The sequence below is a fragment of the Atheta coriaria genome, unplaced genomic scaffold (genome assembly GCF_025399875.1).
Source record: "Atheta coriaria isolate IRGN ID8LTWV9N9 unplaced genomic scaffold, Caltech_Dcor_3.1 hic_scaffold_2_pilon, whole genome shotgun sequence".
Taxonomy (NCBI): Eukaryota; Metazoa; Arthropoda; class Insecta; order Coleoptera; family Staphylinidae; genus Dalotia; species Dalotia coriaria.
In genome coordinates, this window is record NW_027045444.1 from 5,026,272 (window position 1) to 5,039,254 (window position 12,983).

General features: G+C 37.1%; 3 protein-coding genes and 1 long non-coding RNA gene across 5 annotated transcripts; 1 reads left to right on the plus strand and 3 right to left on the minus strand.

The window, feature by feature from the left end:
* Positions 1-334: 334 nt before the first annotated feature.
* LOC135800397 (myotrophin) lies at positions 335-1,618 on the minus strand. The gene is made up of 4 exons (XM_065313628.1): positions 1,422-1,618; positions 983-1,093; positions 837-920; positions 335-779 (listed from the first exon to the last, which is right to left on the minus strand). Exons 1-4 carry the CDS (start codon positions 1,488-1,490, stop codon positions 693-695), a joined length of 351 nt encoding a protein of 116 aa, XP_065169700.1. The 5' UTR covers positions 1,491-1,618; the 3' UTR covers positions 335-692.
* Positions 1,619-6,587: 4,969 nt separating this feature from the next.
* On the plus strand, positions 6,588-7,305 carry LOC135798813 (uncharacterized). Of its 2 annotated transcripts, XR_010549788.1 has the most exons (3): positions 6,588-6,717; positions 6,787-7,162; positions 7,227-7,305. It is a non-coding gene; the product is annotated as an uncharacterized lncRNA (long non-coding RNA). The 2 variants fall into 2 exon arrangements; XR_010549787.1 differs by lacking the exon at positions 7,227-7,305 and having other exon boundaries at positions 6,787-7,206.
* Positions 7,306-7,765: 460 nt separating this feature from the next.
* On the minus strand, positions 7,766-10,441 carry LOC135798792 (probable cytochrome P450 6a21). The gene is made up of 4 exons (XM_065311759.1): positions 9,762-10,441; positions 8,667-9,287; positions 8,330-8,578; positions 7,766-8,260 (listed from the first exon to the last, which is right to left on the minus strand). The coding sequence occupies exons 1-4, from the start codon at positions 10,171-10,173 to the stop codon at positions 8,091-8,093; spliced, it is 1,452 nt and encodes a 483-aa protein (XP_065167831.1). The 5' UTR covers positions 10,174-10,441; the 3' UTR covers positions 7,766-8,090.
* Positions 10,442-10,562: 121 nt separating this feature from the next.
* Positions 10,563-12,717, minus strand: LOC135798801 (dentin sialophosphoprotein-like). The gene is made up of 3 exons (XM_065311771.1): positions 12,597-12,717; positions 11,614-12,524; positions 10,563-11,538 (listed from the first exon to the last, which is right to left on the minus strand). The coding sequence occupies exons 2-3, from the start codon at positions 11,657-11,659 to the stop codon at positions 10,673-10,675; spliced, it is 912 nt and encodes a 303-aa protein (XP_065167843.1). The 5' UTR covers positions 11,660-12,524; positions 12,597-12,717; the 3' UTR covers positions 10,563-10,672.
* Positions 12,718-12,983: the final 266 nt, after the last annotated feature.

The window sequence follows — 12,983 nt, forward strand, 5'->3', positions numbered from 1 at the left end:
CGCAGAGGCGTGGGTCAAAAGTCATCGATTAAATCGCAAATGCCGCGTTGCGAATCAATTTCGCGCCGATGTGTGAATCGCAGTTATCGCGAGTGTTTAATGCCGCGCATCGCGGAAACGACACCATTCGCCATTGTTTCACTCGTTATTTTTTTCGCCCGTGATTTATGATTATCGCCAGCGTGCGCAATAATTGCCGAATTTGCGTCTCGTTGTTACTTAGCGCACATAAACACAAGCGTCCGCACTCCGCATGCGCTTGTTAGTCAAATAATATTAATCACAACGCGCAACAAAATAATACAATTTCATTGGCGCAACTAAAAAACAATCGTCTGCGTGTTTTTTTATTATTATTATAGAAATTGTCGCCGTTAAAAAATACTCGACCACAGACATGCTTACATTCGCAAATCAAAAATACACACTCAACGTTTATGCGCGCGTCGAATCGAATTGATTTCACGCTGAAAACTTACACGTTTGGCACGCAAGTCAAACCATTTAATTTTTAGTGTTTTTTTTTTTCGTTTCGTTGTGCTTGCGCAAAGACGGAGACAAGTTCGTTTTATACATCTTATATCGTAATTTCTAGTCTAGATATAATACTCGCTTGTTCGTTTCTTCTTCTTCGCCTTAACCTAGCGCCTAGCGTTTATAATCTTAATTAAAAGTACGTTTTTGAGGTTAGTTTAGGCAAGCATCGCTTTAATCTCGCTGTTTTCCGCTGAGTCCATGTAACTTGTGCCGTCGGGCGCAACGCCATCTTTACAAGCACCCTAAACACACAAATTTATATAAAAATCATCATGATTTGTTAATATTTCATTAAATACCTTCTCAATCAATAATTTTACACACTCCTTGTGTCCTTCCCATATAGCAGCCAGTATAGCCGTGATTCCATGCTTGTCTTTTGACTGTAAATCATAAAACTCACATAAATAAACACACATATATTACAGGAATCTGTAATACGTACATTTACATTGGCTCCGGCTGTTATCAAGTACTCAATCACCGCTTTTTGACCGTAATCAGCCGCGTAGAGTATCGGTGGACGTCCGTCAATCTCCTGATTGACATTTACAGCCTTAAACAAACAATAAACACTTTGAAATATAAATAAATACACTGTATATAATTTAGCTACGCTAACGCCGTCTAGCGGTGTTTAGTGGAAGTGTATAACAGCTGACGGCGTCGGAAATGTCAAACGTCATCGCATCAAACAGCATCTTTGTTTATTCCATGCATAATTAACCACTTTGCGCGAAATTCACCATGGAAACCATGCAAATTTTTAATGCATTTATAGGCTGCTTATCATGCTTCGTAATAGTTTGCACGCGCTGTGGGTGTGTGTATATATGACTGTTACGGTCGGCGTTTTGTTTGTGTTTTTTGTGTGTTCGGCTCACCTTTTTCTCGACAATGTCTTTCACCTGCTCGAGGTCGCCGTTCTTGATGCCCCAGACCAATTCGCTCATTGCTGTTATCTGAGGGTGGCTGCGATATGGAATGATAGGTGATAAAGTGCTGGGTTTATCGCTTTTCCGAACGCTGCACGCAGTCGGCACGAACGCTGTGTGGCTGTGTGGTATAACCTTGACGCGACCTTGAAGCGCAACTGTCAAAACGCAAAACTTAATAAAAACGCTTTAAATTCAAATTATTAATTAAAAACTTTGATTAGATAATGATTTAATGTTGTAATAATTAAATTAATTATTTATTTAAAGATTTAAATGTGTTTTAGGTTGTTTTTTAAGATATTTAGAGAAATATTGTTAAATTTTTGACAGATTATCAATATTTGTTTGTTTTTCTAAGTTTTTGATTGTTTAACAACTTTTACAACTATTTCTTTGTTTAAAAACTACCAATCTTTAGTTTATAATTACTTTTGGTCGATTAAACCTTCATAATTGACAATAACAATTGTATACAAATGATTGACGCACAATCGGCCATTTTGTCCACTTGGAAGCCATGTCCCCGTGTATAAAACAGCAGGAATTGGCACCGCGACCGCATTTGAGTAATTTCCTTACAAAATGCAGCTGAAACTGATTATTATCTTAATAATTATCGTCGTTGGATGTCTGGCCCATCGAAAAGATGGATTTTCTGATAAAAGGAAACATCGCAAGCAACGTCCCGATACGCACTATTCAACACGTGCAGATTCTGAATCTTTTGAGCTAGATAGTGGAGAAGGACCTGCAGCTAAAAGTGAAGAAGATTCTGGTTCTGTTGCGGCCAGTAAGCACACGAAGAGGAAATATTATTATGGCGGTCATTATGGCATGGCTTGGGTGTAAAATGATTGTAACCAGCAATAAAGACACAGAATGGTAACATAGAATTTGTATTTTACTAAATATAACCTGATTGTTTTGTAAATTTTGTAATTTTTGATGATTTCTCGTTGAAAATGAAATGTTTTTTTATGATTATGTAATTGGGGATTGTTAATTAATAAATTACCTATGAAATGACATAAATTTGAGTACCATGGGAACATTCTGTGGGGTTTTAGAAGGGTTTAAAGTTGGGGAATAACATAACCTAGTGAAAATGCTTTGGTTATGGTCAAAGTCAATTTATCTGTGTAATAACAAATTGAAACTTTGAGGAGATGGACCAATCTTGTAGAGAATTAAATTATCTATCACATGACATTAATATCAAGAAATTTGATCAAATATTGATGGAGTTATAAGAGTGTAAAGTTGATTGAAGATGTTTCATTGAAAAATTTATGTTTTTTGTATATTATAATGAATATAACCTAGAAATGTGTCTTAATTATGCATATTTTTACTATCATCTTAAAGCCAAATAAATTATCTATCAAATGATACCAATATCATTAAATTTGATGCAATATTGACCAAGTTACAATGATGTAAAGATGATTGTAGTTCTTTCAATAAACAATTTGTGCTTTTCTCTACATTTTATCAAATATAACCTACAAATTTCCATCAAATTTAAAAAAAAAAATATTACCTGATTCCCAATTAAATTATCTATTAAATGACATTAAACTCAATAAATTTGATGAAATATTGACCAAGTTACAAGAATGTAAATGTGATTACAGTTCTTTCAATAAACAATTTATGCTTTTTTTTTACATTTTACCAAATATAACCTACAAATATCCATCAAATTATATCAAATTACCAATATCTGATACCCAATTAAATTCTCTATCAAATGATACCCGATTTATAACTAAACTATAAAATCTCAAGAATTTACCAGGATGTAAAATTAAGACTTCAATAAAATGAATCAAAAAACACATGTATATAAGATTGCATATGGTTATTTATTAAATCAGAATAGTCCATGTAAGCAAGAGCAATATTGATCTATCTGGATTCATCGGAGCCACTGCCTTCCTGCCTCGCATTCTGCTTACGATTGCCGTGCTGCTTGCGGAAGTCGTGTTGCTTACGGAAATCGTGTTGCTTGCGGGCACCATGCTGCTTGCGGCCATCATGCTGCTTACGCTCGATACTAGCAAGTTCCTCTTCAACTTCCTCCTCCAACGCCTCTCTGGCTTCCTCCTCATCACAATCAGACGACTGCCTTGCTTCCGCATCTTCCAAGACCTCCTCCAGTTGTTCTCGGGACAACTGCCTCGCCCCTTCGATGATTTCAGCCACCGTATGGATTTCTTCCGAATCTACTTTACGATGCTTTGCCATGGTGGGTACGGCAAGAGCGATAAAGGCGACAGCCAGGAGGAGAACTACTTTGTTTGCCATCTTGTTGGGTTGCTATTGCTGTCTTGGAACAGATGCTTTTAACTTCGTCAGTTGGCTGTATTTATACCCACATAACCTATTTTACTTACAATGCAATCATTTCTATTGATTTTTGTTTGGATTTTATTGATTTACGGCTATTGTTATGAACAAATGATATGGGACCTTATCACATTTTAAAGATAATAAAATTCTCTATCATTTTCAGGTAAGTTTGTATTTGTAGGTTAAAACACAAAAAAGTTACAGACGTTTGAAGTTGGGTATGTAACCAAAATGACATTTTTTACATTTTGTTTATTTATGCCATAACTACAAACAAATCTCAATGGGATAATCTCCTATCTTATAGAGTATTAAATTCCCTACAAGTTGATATCAAATTTATATAAATCTATCAAAAATTACAAGTTTTACAACATTCTAAAATCATAATAATAAGTTTCTATGGATGTATATTGATTTGGTTTGGTTTTTATTGATTTACGGCCATTGTTATAAACAAAATGTTATGGGACCTTATCACATCTTAAAGATAATAAAATTCTCTATCATTTTCAGCTAAGTTCACACTTGTAGATTAAAACACTAAAAAATTACAAGCGTTTGAAGTTGGTTATGTAACCAAAATGACATTTTATACATTTTGTTAATTTACCCCATAATTACAAACAAATCTCAATGGGATAATATCCTATCTTATAGAGTATTAAATTCTCTACAAGTTGATACCAAATTTATAAAAATCTATCAACAATTACAAGTTTTACAACAATTTAAACACATAACAATGAAACTAAAACACAATTGCCCACGCATCATTTACTCCAGCGCTGATTGCATTGAAGCAAACCACATCTTTGAGTATAAATACACCTCCCTGGCAAAGTCGGAATCATCTGTTCCAAGATAGCAAAAGGAAGTCAAACAACATGGTCAGCAAACAAGTTCTCCTGCTGGTGGTTGCCTTCATCGGCCTAACCGTAGCTCATCCCAACGCCCGCCAAGAAGAAAACGCAGAAGATGAATTAAAATTGGTCGATAAGATCACAGCGGACGTGATTAACATGCGACCGGAAGACCGTGAAGAGGTCCTGGAGCATGTAGAGGAAGCGAACGAGGAACGCGCTGATGAGCTTGGCTCCGATGAGGAAGAGCACCGCGAAGAGTTGCGCACGATTGACAACCAGGAAGCCATCCATCATACCCTTGAAGAAGCCGAAGGTGAGCATGGTCGCAAGCAGCATGATGCCCGCAAGCAACATGATGCCCGCAAGCAGCACGACAATCGTAAGCAGCATGCGAGGCAGGAAGGCAGTGACTCCGATGAATCCAGATAGATCAATATTGATTTTGTTCGCTTGGACTATTCTGATTTAATAAATAACCATATGCAATCTTATTCACTTCATTTCAATGCTTTCCTGTACTTTATAACCTATAATATTTGTGTTTTTAGAGGTTATTACATTGATTGCACAAGTTTTCTGTCAATCACATCTTTAAACGCTCATATCTCGGTTAATTTCCAACCGAATTTAATGATCTTGGTGTCAAATGAAAGATAATTTAATTGTTTATAACCTACATTAATAACAATTTGCATTTTGTTATGTTTGCATAGATTTTTTTGACGTTTTAATAAATTTTTCATACTTTTGTGTTTCTTGTGTAAGTATGGTTGCATATAATGAATACACATGTCCAGATTGATGTTTACAGTAACCTGTTGCTAATATCAACAATACAACCCAATCTATCAATGGTCTATTAACTTAAAACAAGTAAACAGATAACATAACGCGTGAAATAATGGTTTATTGCCTTTACGAAGTAACAATTACAAGTTTTACAACAATTTAAACACATAACAATGAAACTAAAACACAATTGCCCACGCATCATTTACTCCAGCGCTGATTGCATTGAAGCAAACCACATCTTTGAGTATAAATACACCTCCCTGGCAAAGTCGGAATCATCTGTTCCAAGATAGCAAAAGGAAGTCAAACAACATGGTCAGCAAACAAGTTCTCCTGCTGGTGGTTGCCTTCATCGGCCTAACCGTAGCTCATCCCAACGCCCGCCAAGAAGAAAACGCAGAAGATGAATTGAAATTGGTCGATGAGATCACAGCGGACGTGATTAACATGCGACCGGAAGACCGTGAAGAGGTGCTGGAGCATGTAGAGGAAGCGAACAAGGAACGCGCTGATGAGCTTGGCTCCGATGAGGAAGAGCACCGCGAAGAGTTGCGCACGATTGACAACCAGGAAGCCATCCATCATACCCTTGAAGAAGCCGAAGGGGAGCATGGTCGCAAGCAGCATGATGCCCGCAAACAGCATGATGCCCGCAAGCAGCACGACAATCGTAAGCAGCATGCGAGGCAGGAAGGCAGTGACTCCGATGAATCCAGATAGATCAATATTGATTTTGTTCGCTTGGACTATTCTGATTTAATAAATAACCATATGCAATCTTATTTACTTCATTTCAATGCTTCCCTGTGTATTATAACCTATAATATTTGTGTTTTTAGAGGTTATTTCATTGATTGCACAAGTTTTCTGTCAATCATATCTTTAAACGCTTATATCTCGGTTAATAATCAACCGAATTCAATGATCTTAGTGTCAAATGAAAGATAATTTAATTGTTTATAACCTACATTAATAACAATTTGTATTTATTTATGTTTTCATATATTTTTTTGACGTTTTAATAAATTTTTCATACTTTTTGTGTTTCTTGTGTATGTATGGTTGCATATAATAACCACACATGTCCAGAATGATGTTTCCAGTAACCTGTTGCTAATATCAACAATACAACCCAATCTATCAATGGTCTATTAACTTAAAACAAGTAAACAGATAACATAACGCGTGAAATAATGGTTTATTGCCTTTTACGAAGTAATGACAACATGAAGGTATAAATGCGCCACCTGCGTGTGTGACAATATTCATTTCAAGCTTTTTCATCAATCAAAATGCTTCAGAAACTCGTGTTTGTTTTTTCGTTGCTTTTCTTGGGTTTTCGTCGTCGTCAAGACGTGTACTGGATCCGAAGCTTCCGCATCTTGCGATATTAATGGATATGTTGACGGATGTGTTTATAAGAACGGTTCAAGGCATGGAGACACCTGAAGTACATGATTTCATGATACATTATCCAATACATCCGACGATGCGAAGGGAGAAAGATGAGACTTATAAGCAGTGGGATATGAAACTGCGAGCGCAGATTAAGAAGGAATTGGCGAAGAAGATTGCGCGATTGCGTAATAAGGATAAGGATAAGAACAAGGAGAAGGAAAGGGAAAGATATTTCAGATATGAATGAAAGCATCTGGTATATATTCTTTTATTATTTGGGTAATTCTGTCACAAAATATATTATTAATAAAGCATGAATATGATTATTTTGTTTTTATTTTAGATGTTTGCTAAGTTTCAAGGCCTGTAACTTTTTTAGTTTTTGTGCTATAATAATAAATTAAGTATTATTGTATGGAGAATTTATTTGTGGTTTCTTTGAAGGTAGTTGGTAGAAGTTTACGAGTTATTTGTAGGTTATATCTGGTAAAATGTACAAGAAACCACATTGGTGTTGCTGATACTTGTACTATGAACTTCACATCCTTGTAACTTGGTCAGTCTTTTATCAAATTTAATGATCTTCGTGTCATTTGATAGATAATTTCATTAGCTTCAAAACGATGTATAAACTATGCATATGCAATGCATATTTCTAGGTTATATTCACTAAAACCTACAAAAATACAAAATTATCACTAACACGTCTACCATCAACTTTGCAATCTTATAACTCGGTCAATCTTTTATCAAATTTGTTGATGTTAGTGTCATTAGATAGATAATTTAATTATCTATAAGATAAAACTTAACCTCAAACTTTATATTCGTTTCAGTGTCAATTATCTAACAAAATGTGAACGAAAGCACTATTTTAGCAGATTTTGTCCTGTCATTATTTATTTATCAACTTTACAACCCTGTAACTTCTTCAATTTTTACACTCTAACAACGAATAAAACATCATATGATAGATAATTTAATTGGCTATAAAACGATATTAATATTATACACATTCCATATATATTTCTAGGTTATATTCATTAAAACATACAAAAAATACAAAATTATCACCTAAACATCTATAACAAATTTCAAACCCTTATAACTCCTTCAATATTTGATCAAATTTATTGACAATACCATCATTCAATAGATAATTTAATCCTCAACAAAACACAAAAACTCCACATGAATCCATCAATTATTACTCCTTCAATTCACTAAAATTCAACACAATATCCTGCTTGGACTTAAGCGTAAAACCATTACAATCCCAAACGAGTTTATCCGGTGTACCATCAGTCCTGCTAACCTCAAACTTGGACAAAATAGAAACCAAACCAACCTTCACTTGCATCAAGCCAAAACGCAACCCTAAACACAAAACAAACAACAATCACCATCAATTTAACTAAATAACATAAAAATATATTAGAGACGTACCAATACACTTCCTAGGCCCTTCCCCAAAGGGCATATAAGTACAACCACGGATCTCATCCCTCCTACCAGCCGAAAACCTCTCAGGATCAAACACTTCCGGTTGTGGGAAGTACTCGGGATCCATATGTAGTGCCAACGTAGGTATTATTATCTTCTCACCTTGTTTCAAGGTCAAATTCTCATCGACCTGGTATTCCTCTGTACACTCACGATTCAAAAATGGTAAAACCGGATATAACCTCAATGTTTCTACAAATTACAACCGTAGAGATCAAAAATTTAGATTTTTAAAAACTTTAAAAGTTTGGTTATGTTTTGTTATGTTTTAGGAGGGTACCTTCAACAACCTGATCCAAATACTTCATCCCCATGACTTTTTCATAGGTTAGGACACCATCCGGAAAAGTCCTCCTGATTTCCTCACGACATTTTCTCTGTATACTAATATCCCTACTTAATTCATACAGCAGGTACCCTAAAGTGGTCGAAGACGTCTCGAAACCAGCGATAAAGAACACAAAAGACTGCGCAGCGAAATCCTTCTTATCCAAAAGTCCTTGATCTTCAAGTTCCAGCAAAATATCAAGGAAATCATTACGTTTCAAGCCTTTTTCTCGACGCATTTTGATGGTATCCCTCACTACTTCAATAAAGAAGTCACTGACATCTTGCGGGATGAATTTAACACCCAGTATTTGACACCACCATGGCCATAACATGGAAGCGAGACGCATGAGGGTTTTACCTGGGGAATACTCGAAGATTTTACGGGTATACCTGCGGAATTCGCTTTCTTCTGAGCCTAGACCTCCGCAATCCAAGCCGAATGCGCAGGAGCCGATTACTTCCATTGAGTAACATGCGAGGACTTCACGGACGTCGCCGTGGTAGTGTTTTAGTTTGTTTACAAGATGGCCGGAGCATTGGGTTAAGATGGCAAACATTGATTGCATTTTACCTAAGGGTAAATATAGATATAAGAGTTGAGAGGTATTATAACCTATAAATTTGTTTTTTGTAGGTTATATTTGTGAGTATATGTGAATGATTGTACAAATTTTGTGTCAATCAAAACTTTGAAGTTGAATATCTCGGTTAATAATAGTCCAAAATTATTGATATTAGCGTCATTTTGTAGATAATTTAATTGTTTATAATATAAAGTAATAATAATTTCAATTTATTTAAGTTAAGTCATGTTTTTTTGGTTAAATAAGTAAAAATTTCATGTTTTGGTGTTTTAACGCCTAATTTTAGTCTTTTCTTTATACACAACTGCAAATCTGGTTGCATACAATACATATACCCCTAATCCAACTATCTTTCCTTTAAATTACCACAAATAACAACATTAAACACAAATTTATCAACAAATTCAATAAAAAACACAACTTCCCAATCATATCCCCACATTTCCATAAAATACACTTACCGGAAGTGAAAGTTGAGGTTAACTTCTGTCTCATAGTCCGCCATCTTTGCCCGCCAATAAAAAACAAATTCGCACTCAACGGATCCGCCTCCTCATTATAAAACAACCCACGGTCAACAAAATGCCCGAAATCAATCAACAAAATCCTCTTGATAAGCCCAATATCAATCGGTACCAAATGCGGAATGGTCAAAGAGTAAAACCCACCATACGGCGCTGAATTCTTAAACTCATCATACACCGCAGCGACGCTTTCATAAAACGCACGCTTCCTGGTCAATGGGTTGCCTATATTACCAAAGGGAATACTAGGCTCCAGTGTAGGCACACCACGTGATGACCAATGGCGGAACTTCCGGTAAAAATACCCATAGAGACATAATAACACACCCAAAACAATCACCAACCACATTATTCAATGTTTATCAAAATAATTTAACTTATCACACTGCTTATCACTATTTATATATTTAGATAACACATATCTGAGGCGATAAGCGTCTGTGCGGATATTTTCGTAGCTGCCGTGTCAGCAGAACACGCCGGACTGCGTCCCGCATGTGTTGCATAACTGTACCATCTCAGATGTTGACTTAAAGTTGTAGCTTTGACTTAAGTCACGTCTGGGAGGGCGATAACGGTGAATTGATGCATTCAAGGTCAATGACAAGGTCATTGTCATGCTAATATTAATATTATCACATTAAATAATGACTGTTAATTAAATTATGGGTTTCACAACTCACAGCTCACAGGAATTGTAATGTCAAGGTCATTGATGATGAATCAAACACAGGGTGATTAAAAAACACATCCGATTTTTATTCTTAAGATTTTAGTGTGTAGGCATCCGTAGATTGAGTTTGGGGACATAGCCAGGGTTGTATCATCGTGTTTGTTGGATTTTTAGGTTATGCATGTTTGTTGTGGGTTGTTTTATGTTTTTGTTGGGCTTTTGAAGGTTTGGGTTTGGATTTTTGGTGGGTTTTAGACTTGTTGTGGGCTTTGGAAGGTTTTGACTTTGATTTGGCCTTGGATTTTTGGGTTTTTGACTTGGTTTGTGGCTTGGACTTAGAATGGCTTTTATTTGAGGTTGGGTGCTTCGCTTTGGAGGCTGGGGAAGAGGATTTTGATTTCTGGACAGCTGATTTTGACTTTTCTTTACCTTTACCACCTTTGTGACCTTTTTCCTTTGACCCTTTTTCCTTGGAACCCTTTTCCTTAGAACCTTTTTCCTTTGAATCACTGCTGTCGCTACTATCACTGCTATCACTACCATCACTATCATCCTTATCACCATGCTCTCCACCTTCATTTGAATCATTCTCCTTATCCTCATCAGAATTCTCCAAGTCACTGGCATCTGATTCATCCTCGCTGTCATCGCAGTCCTTGGTCACCTCATTCAAGGTCACCTCCCTTCCGAAGATCACCAACACCGTGGATTGTTGCAGGTGGTAGTAGATTTGTCCCCCAGCAACAGAATTATCAATCCCTTCATCTAAACTCCAGACAATCGTGGTAATACTGAAGAAGAACGCTGTTTCTGTTGTCTGGGACATTTGACTGAACACCAATTGCAAGAATTGATCATCTGCTTGATTGGTAACAGCAGGGTTAATGCGCAACATGGCGGAGATCACAATGAGGATAGCGTTGTTGTGGTTTATCTTCCTGCTTGGTGGGAAGCGGGAGTTTAACAGGGTGATACCCTTGGAGGTTGATGAGGTACCTTGGAAAATGTGCTTCAATGCCACTGTTATTCTTGTGTGGCGTACTGGAATAGAATTTTAAGGTTAGAGTTGTGATTAGAGTGATTGTAGAAGTTTGGTTATGTTGTGTGGGTTGTTACCTAGTAATGCGGAAATTTGCTCTTGGAAGTAGCTGATGGACATCATGAGGTTGCCCTCTTGCAGACCGAGGATCACCCGGATGCTGATGGAGAGTTCATCGTTGTTGTTGTAGTTCAGGGCGTAGTAGATTGTTGTGGTGAAGACTTGGGACGTGCGTTGGTCGAAGTTCTGGAGGAGGATGTAGAGGAATGTGAGGCGTTGGTTGTATTCGGCTGTGTTGCAAATGCAGGAAGGGTTTGGGGAGGTGGTTACTGATGGGTCAGTACCAATAGGTTCTTCGGTTACTGCTGGTTCATCAGTAACATTGGGTTCTTCAGTTACAACAGGTTCTTCGGTTTCTACAGGCTCATCTGTAACAGCTGGTTCGTCAGTGACTACAGGTTCATCGGTTACTGAAGGTTCACCAGTAACAGGTTCCTCTGTAACCACAGGTTCCTCAGTGACAGCAGGCTCCTCTGTTTCTACAGGTTCATCAGTAACAACAGGTTCTTCAGTTACCACAGGTTCATCAGTAACAGGCTCCTCTGTAACAACAGGTTCCTCTGTACTATCAGGATCTTCTGAACTATTAGGTTCCTCTGTGCTATTGGGTTCCTCGGAACTATTAGGTCCCTCAGTACTATTAGGTTCCTCTGACTATCAGGATCTTCTGTACTATTAGGTTCCTCTGTACTATTAGGTTCATCCGTAACCACAGGTTCGTCTGTCACAACAGGTTCATCAGTAACAACAGGTTCATCAGTAACTACAGGCCCATCAGTTCCAGGTTCCTCCGTACTTGGTCCAGGAGTAACAGGACACGTGGTAACACACGTAACCACATTCGGTTCCCCATCCTCAGCCTGCCTCCTCTGTCTCATCAACAATGGCGTTCCATCATCACCACGTACCAACTCAAACTGTTGCAAATCTAATAAAAACAACAAAAACAACCAAAAACATCACAACTCCATTCCCAAACCCATAATTATACTACTTTTACCTTCAGCACACACTGCTCCTAACAAAATGGCGGCCAAAACCACACCAACCGCTGTTACCACGCGGATCGCCATCTTGCAACACGATGATACTCATTCCACGCCACCAAAACTCTATATATACCATCACATTATCAAAACTATTCCCGTCATTACACAATCCTCAAATTCTCCGCATTTACATTCAACAATTCACGTCGCAAAACAATTTTGTAACCCACGTGCATATTTGCCTGTCATTTCAAGCGCTAAAACCCACATTCCACAACTTTCACGGCAAGCAGACAAAATTTTCCATACTTTACTCGCAAAACACACCAATTTCATGTAAATCCTTCAAAAAACATTCAAACATCGATAATAAACATAGTCTTTATTCCAAACGCAAT

Bases quoted from the DNA above. Each gene is read 5' to 3' on its own strand.
- LOC135800397 (XM_065313628.1), bottom strand. From the start codon at position 1,490: ATGAGCGAATTGGTCTGGGGCATCAAGAACGGCGACCTCGAGCAGGTG. The intron at 1,094-1,421 runs GTGAGCCGAACA...TGTTTGTTTAAG, and splicing joins AAGACATTGTCGAGAAAAAG to GCTGTAAATGTCAATCAGGA. The intron at 921-982 runs GTACGTATTACA...TATGATTTACAG, and splicing joins CAGCCGGAGCCAATGTAAAT to TCAAAAGACAAGCATGGAAT.
- LOC135798801 (XM_065311771.1), bottom strand. From the start codon at position 11,659: ATGATGTCCATCAGCTACTTCCAAGAGCAAATTTCCGCATTACTAG. The intron at 11,539-11,613 runs GTAACAACCCAC...ATTCTATTCCAG, and splicing joins GCAAATTTCCGCATTACTAG to TACGCCACACAAGAATAACA.
- LOC135798792 (XM_065311759.1), bottom strand. From the start codon at position 10,173: ATGTGGTTGGTGATTGTTTTGGGTGTGTTATTATGTCTCTATGGGTAT. The intron at 9,288-9,761 runs GTAAGTGTATTT...ATTTACCCTTAG, and splicing joins AACCTCAACTTTCACTTCCG to GTAAAATGCAATCAATGTTT. The intron at 8,261-8,329 runs GTACGTCTCTAA...TTTTGTGTTTAG, and splicing joins AGGGCCTAGGAAGTGTATTG to GGTTGCGTTTTGGCTTGATG.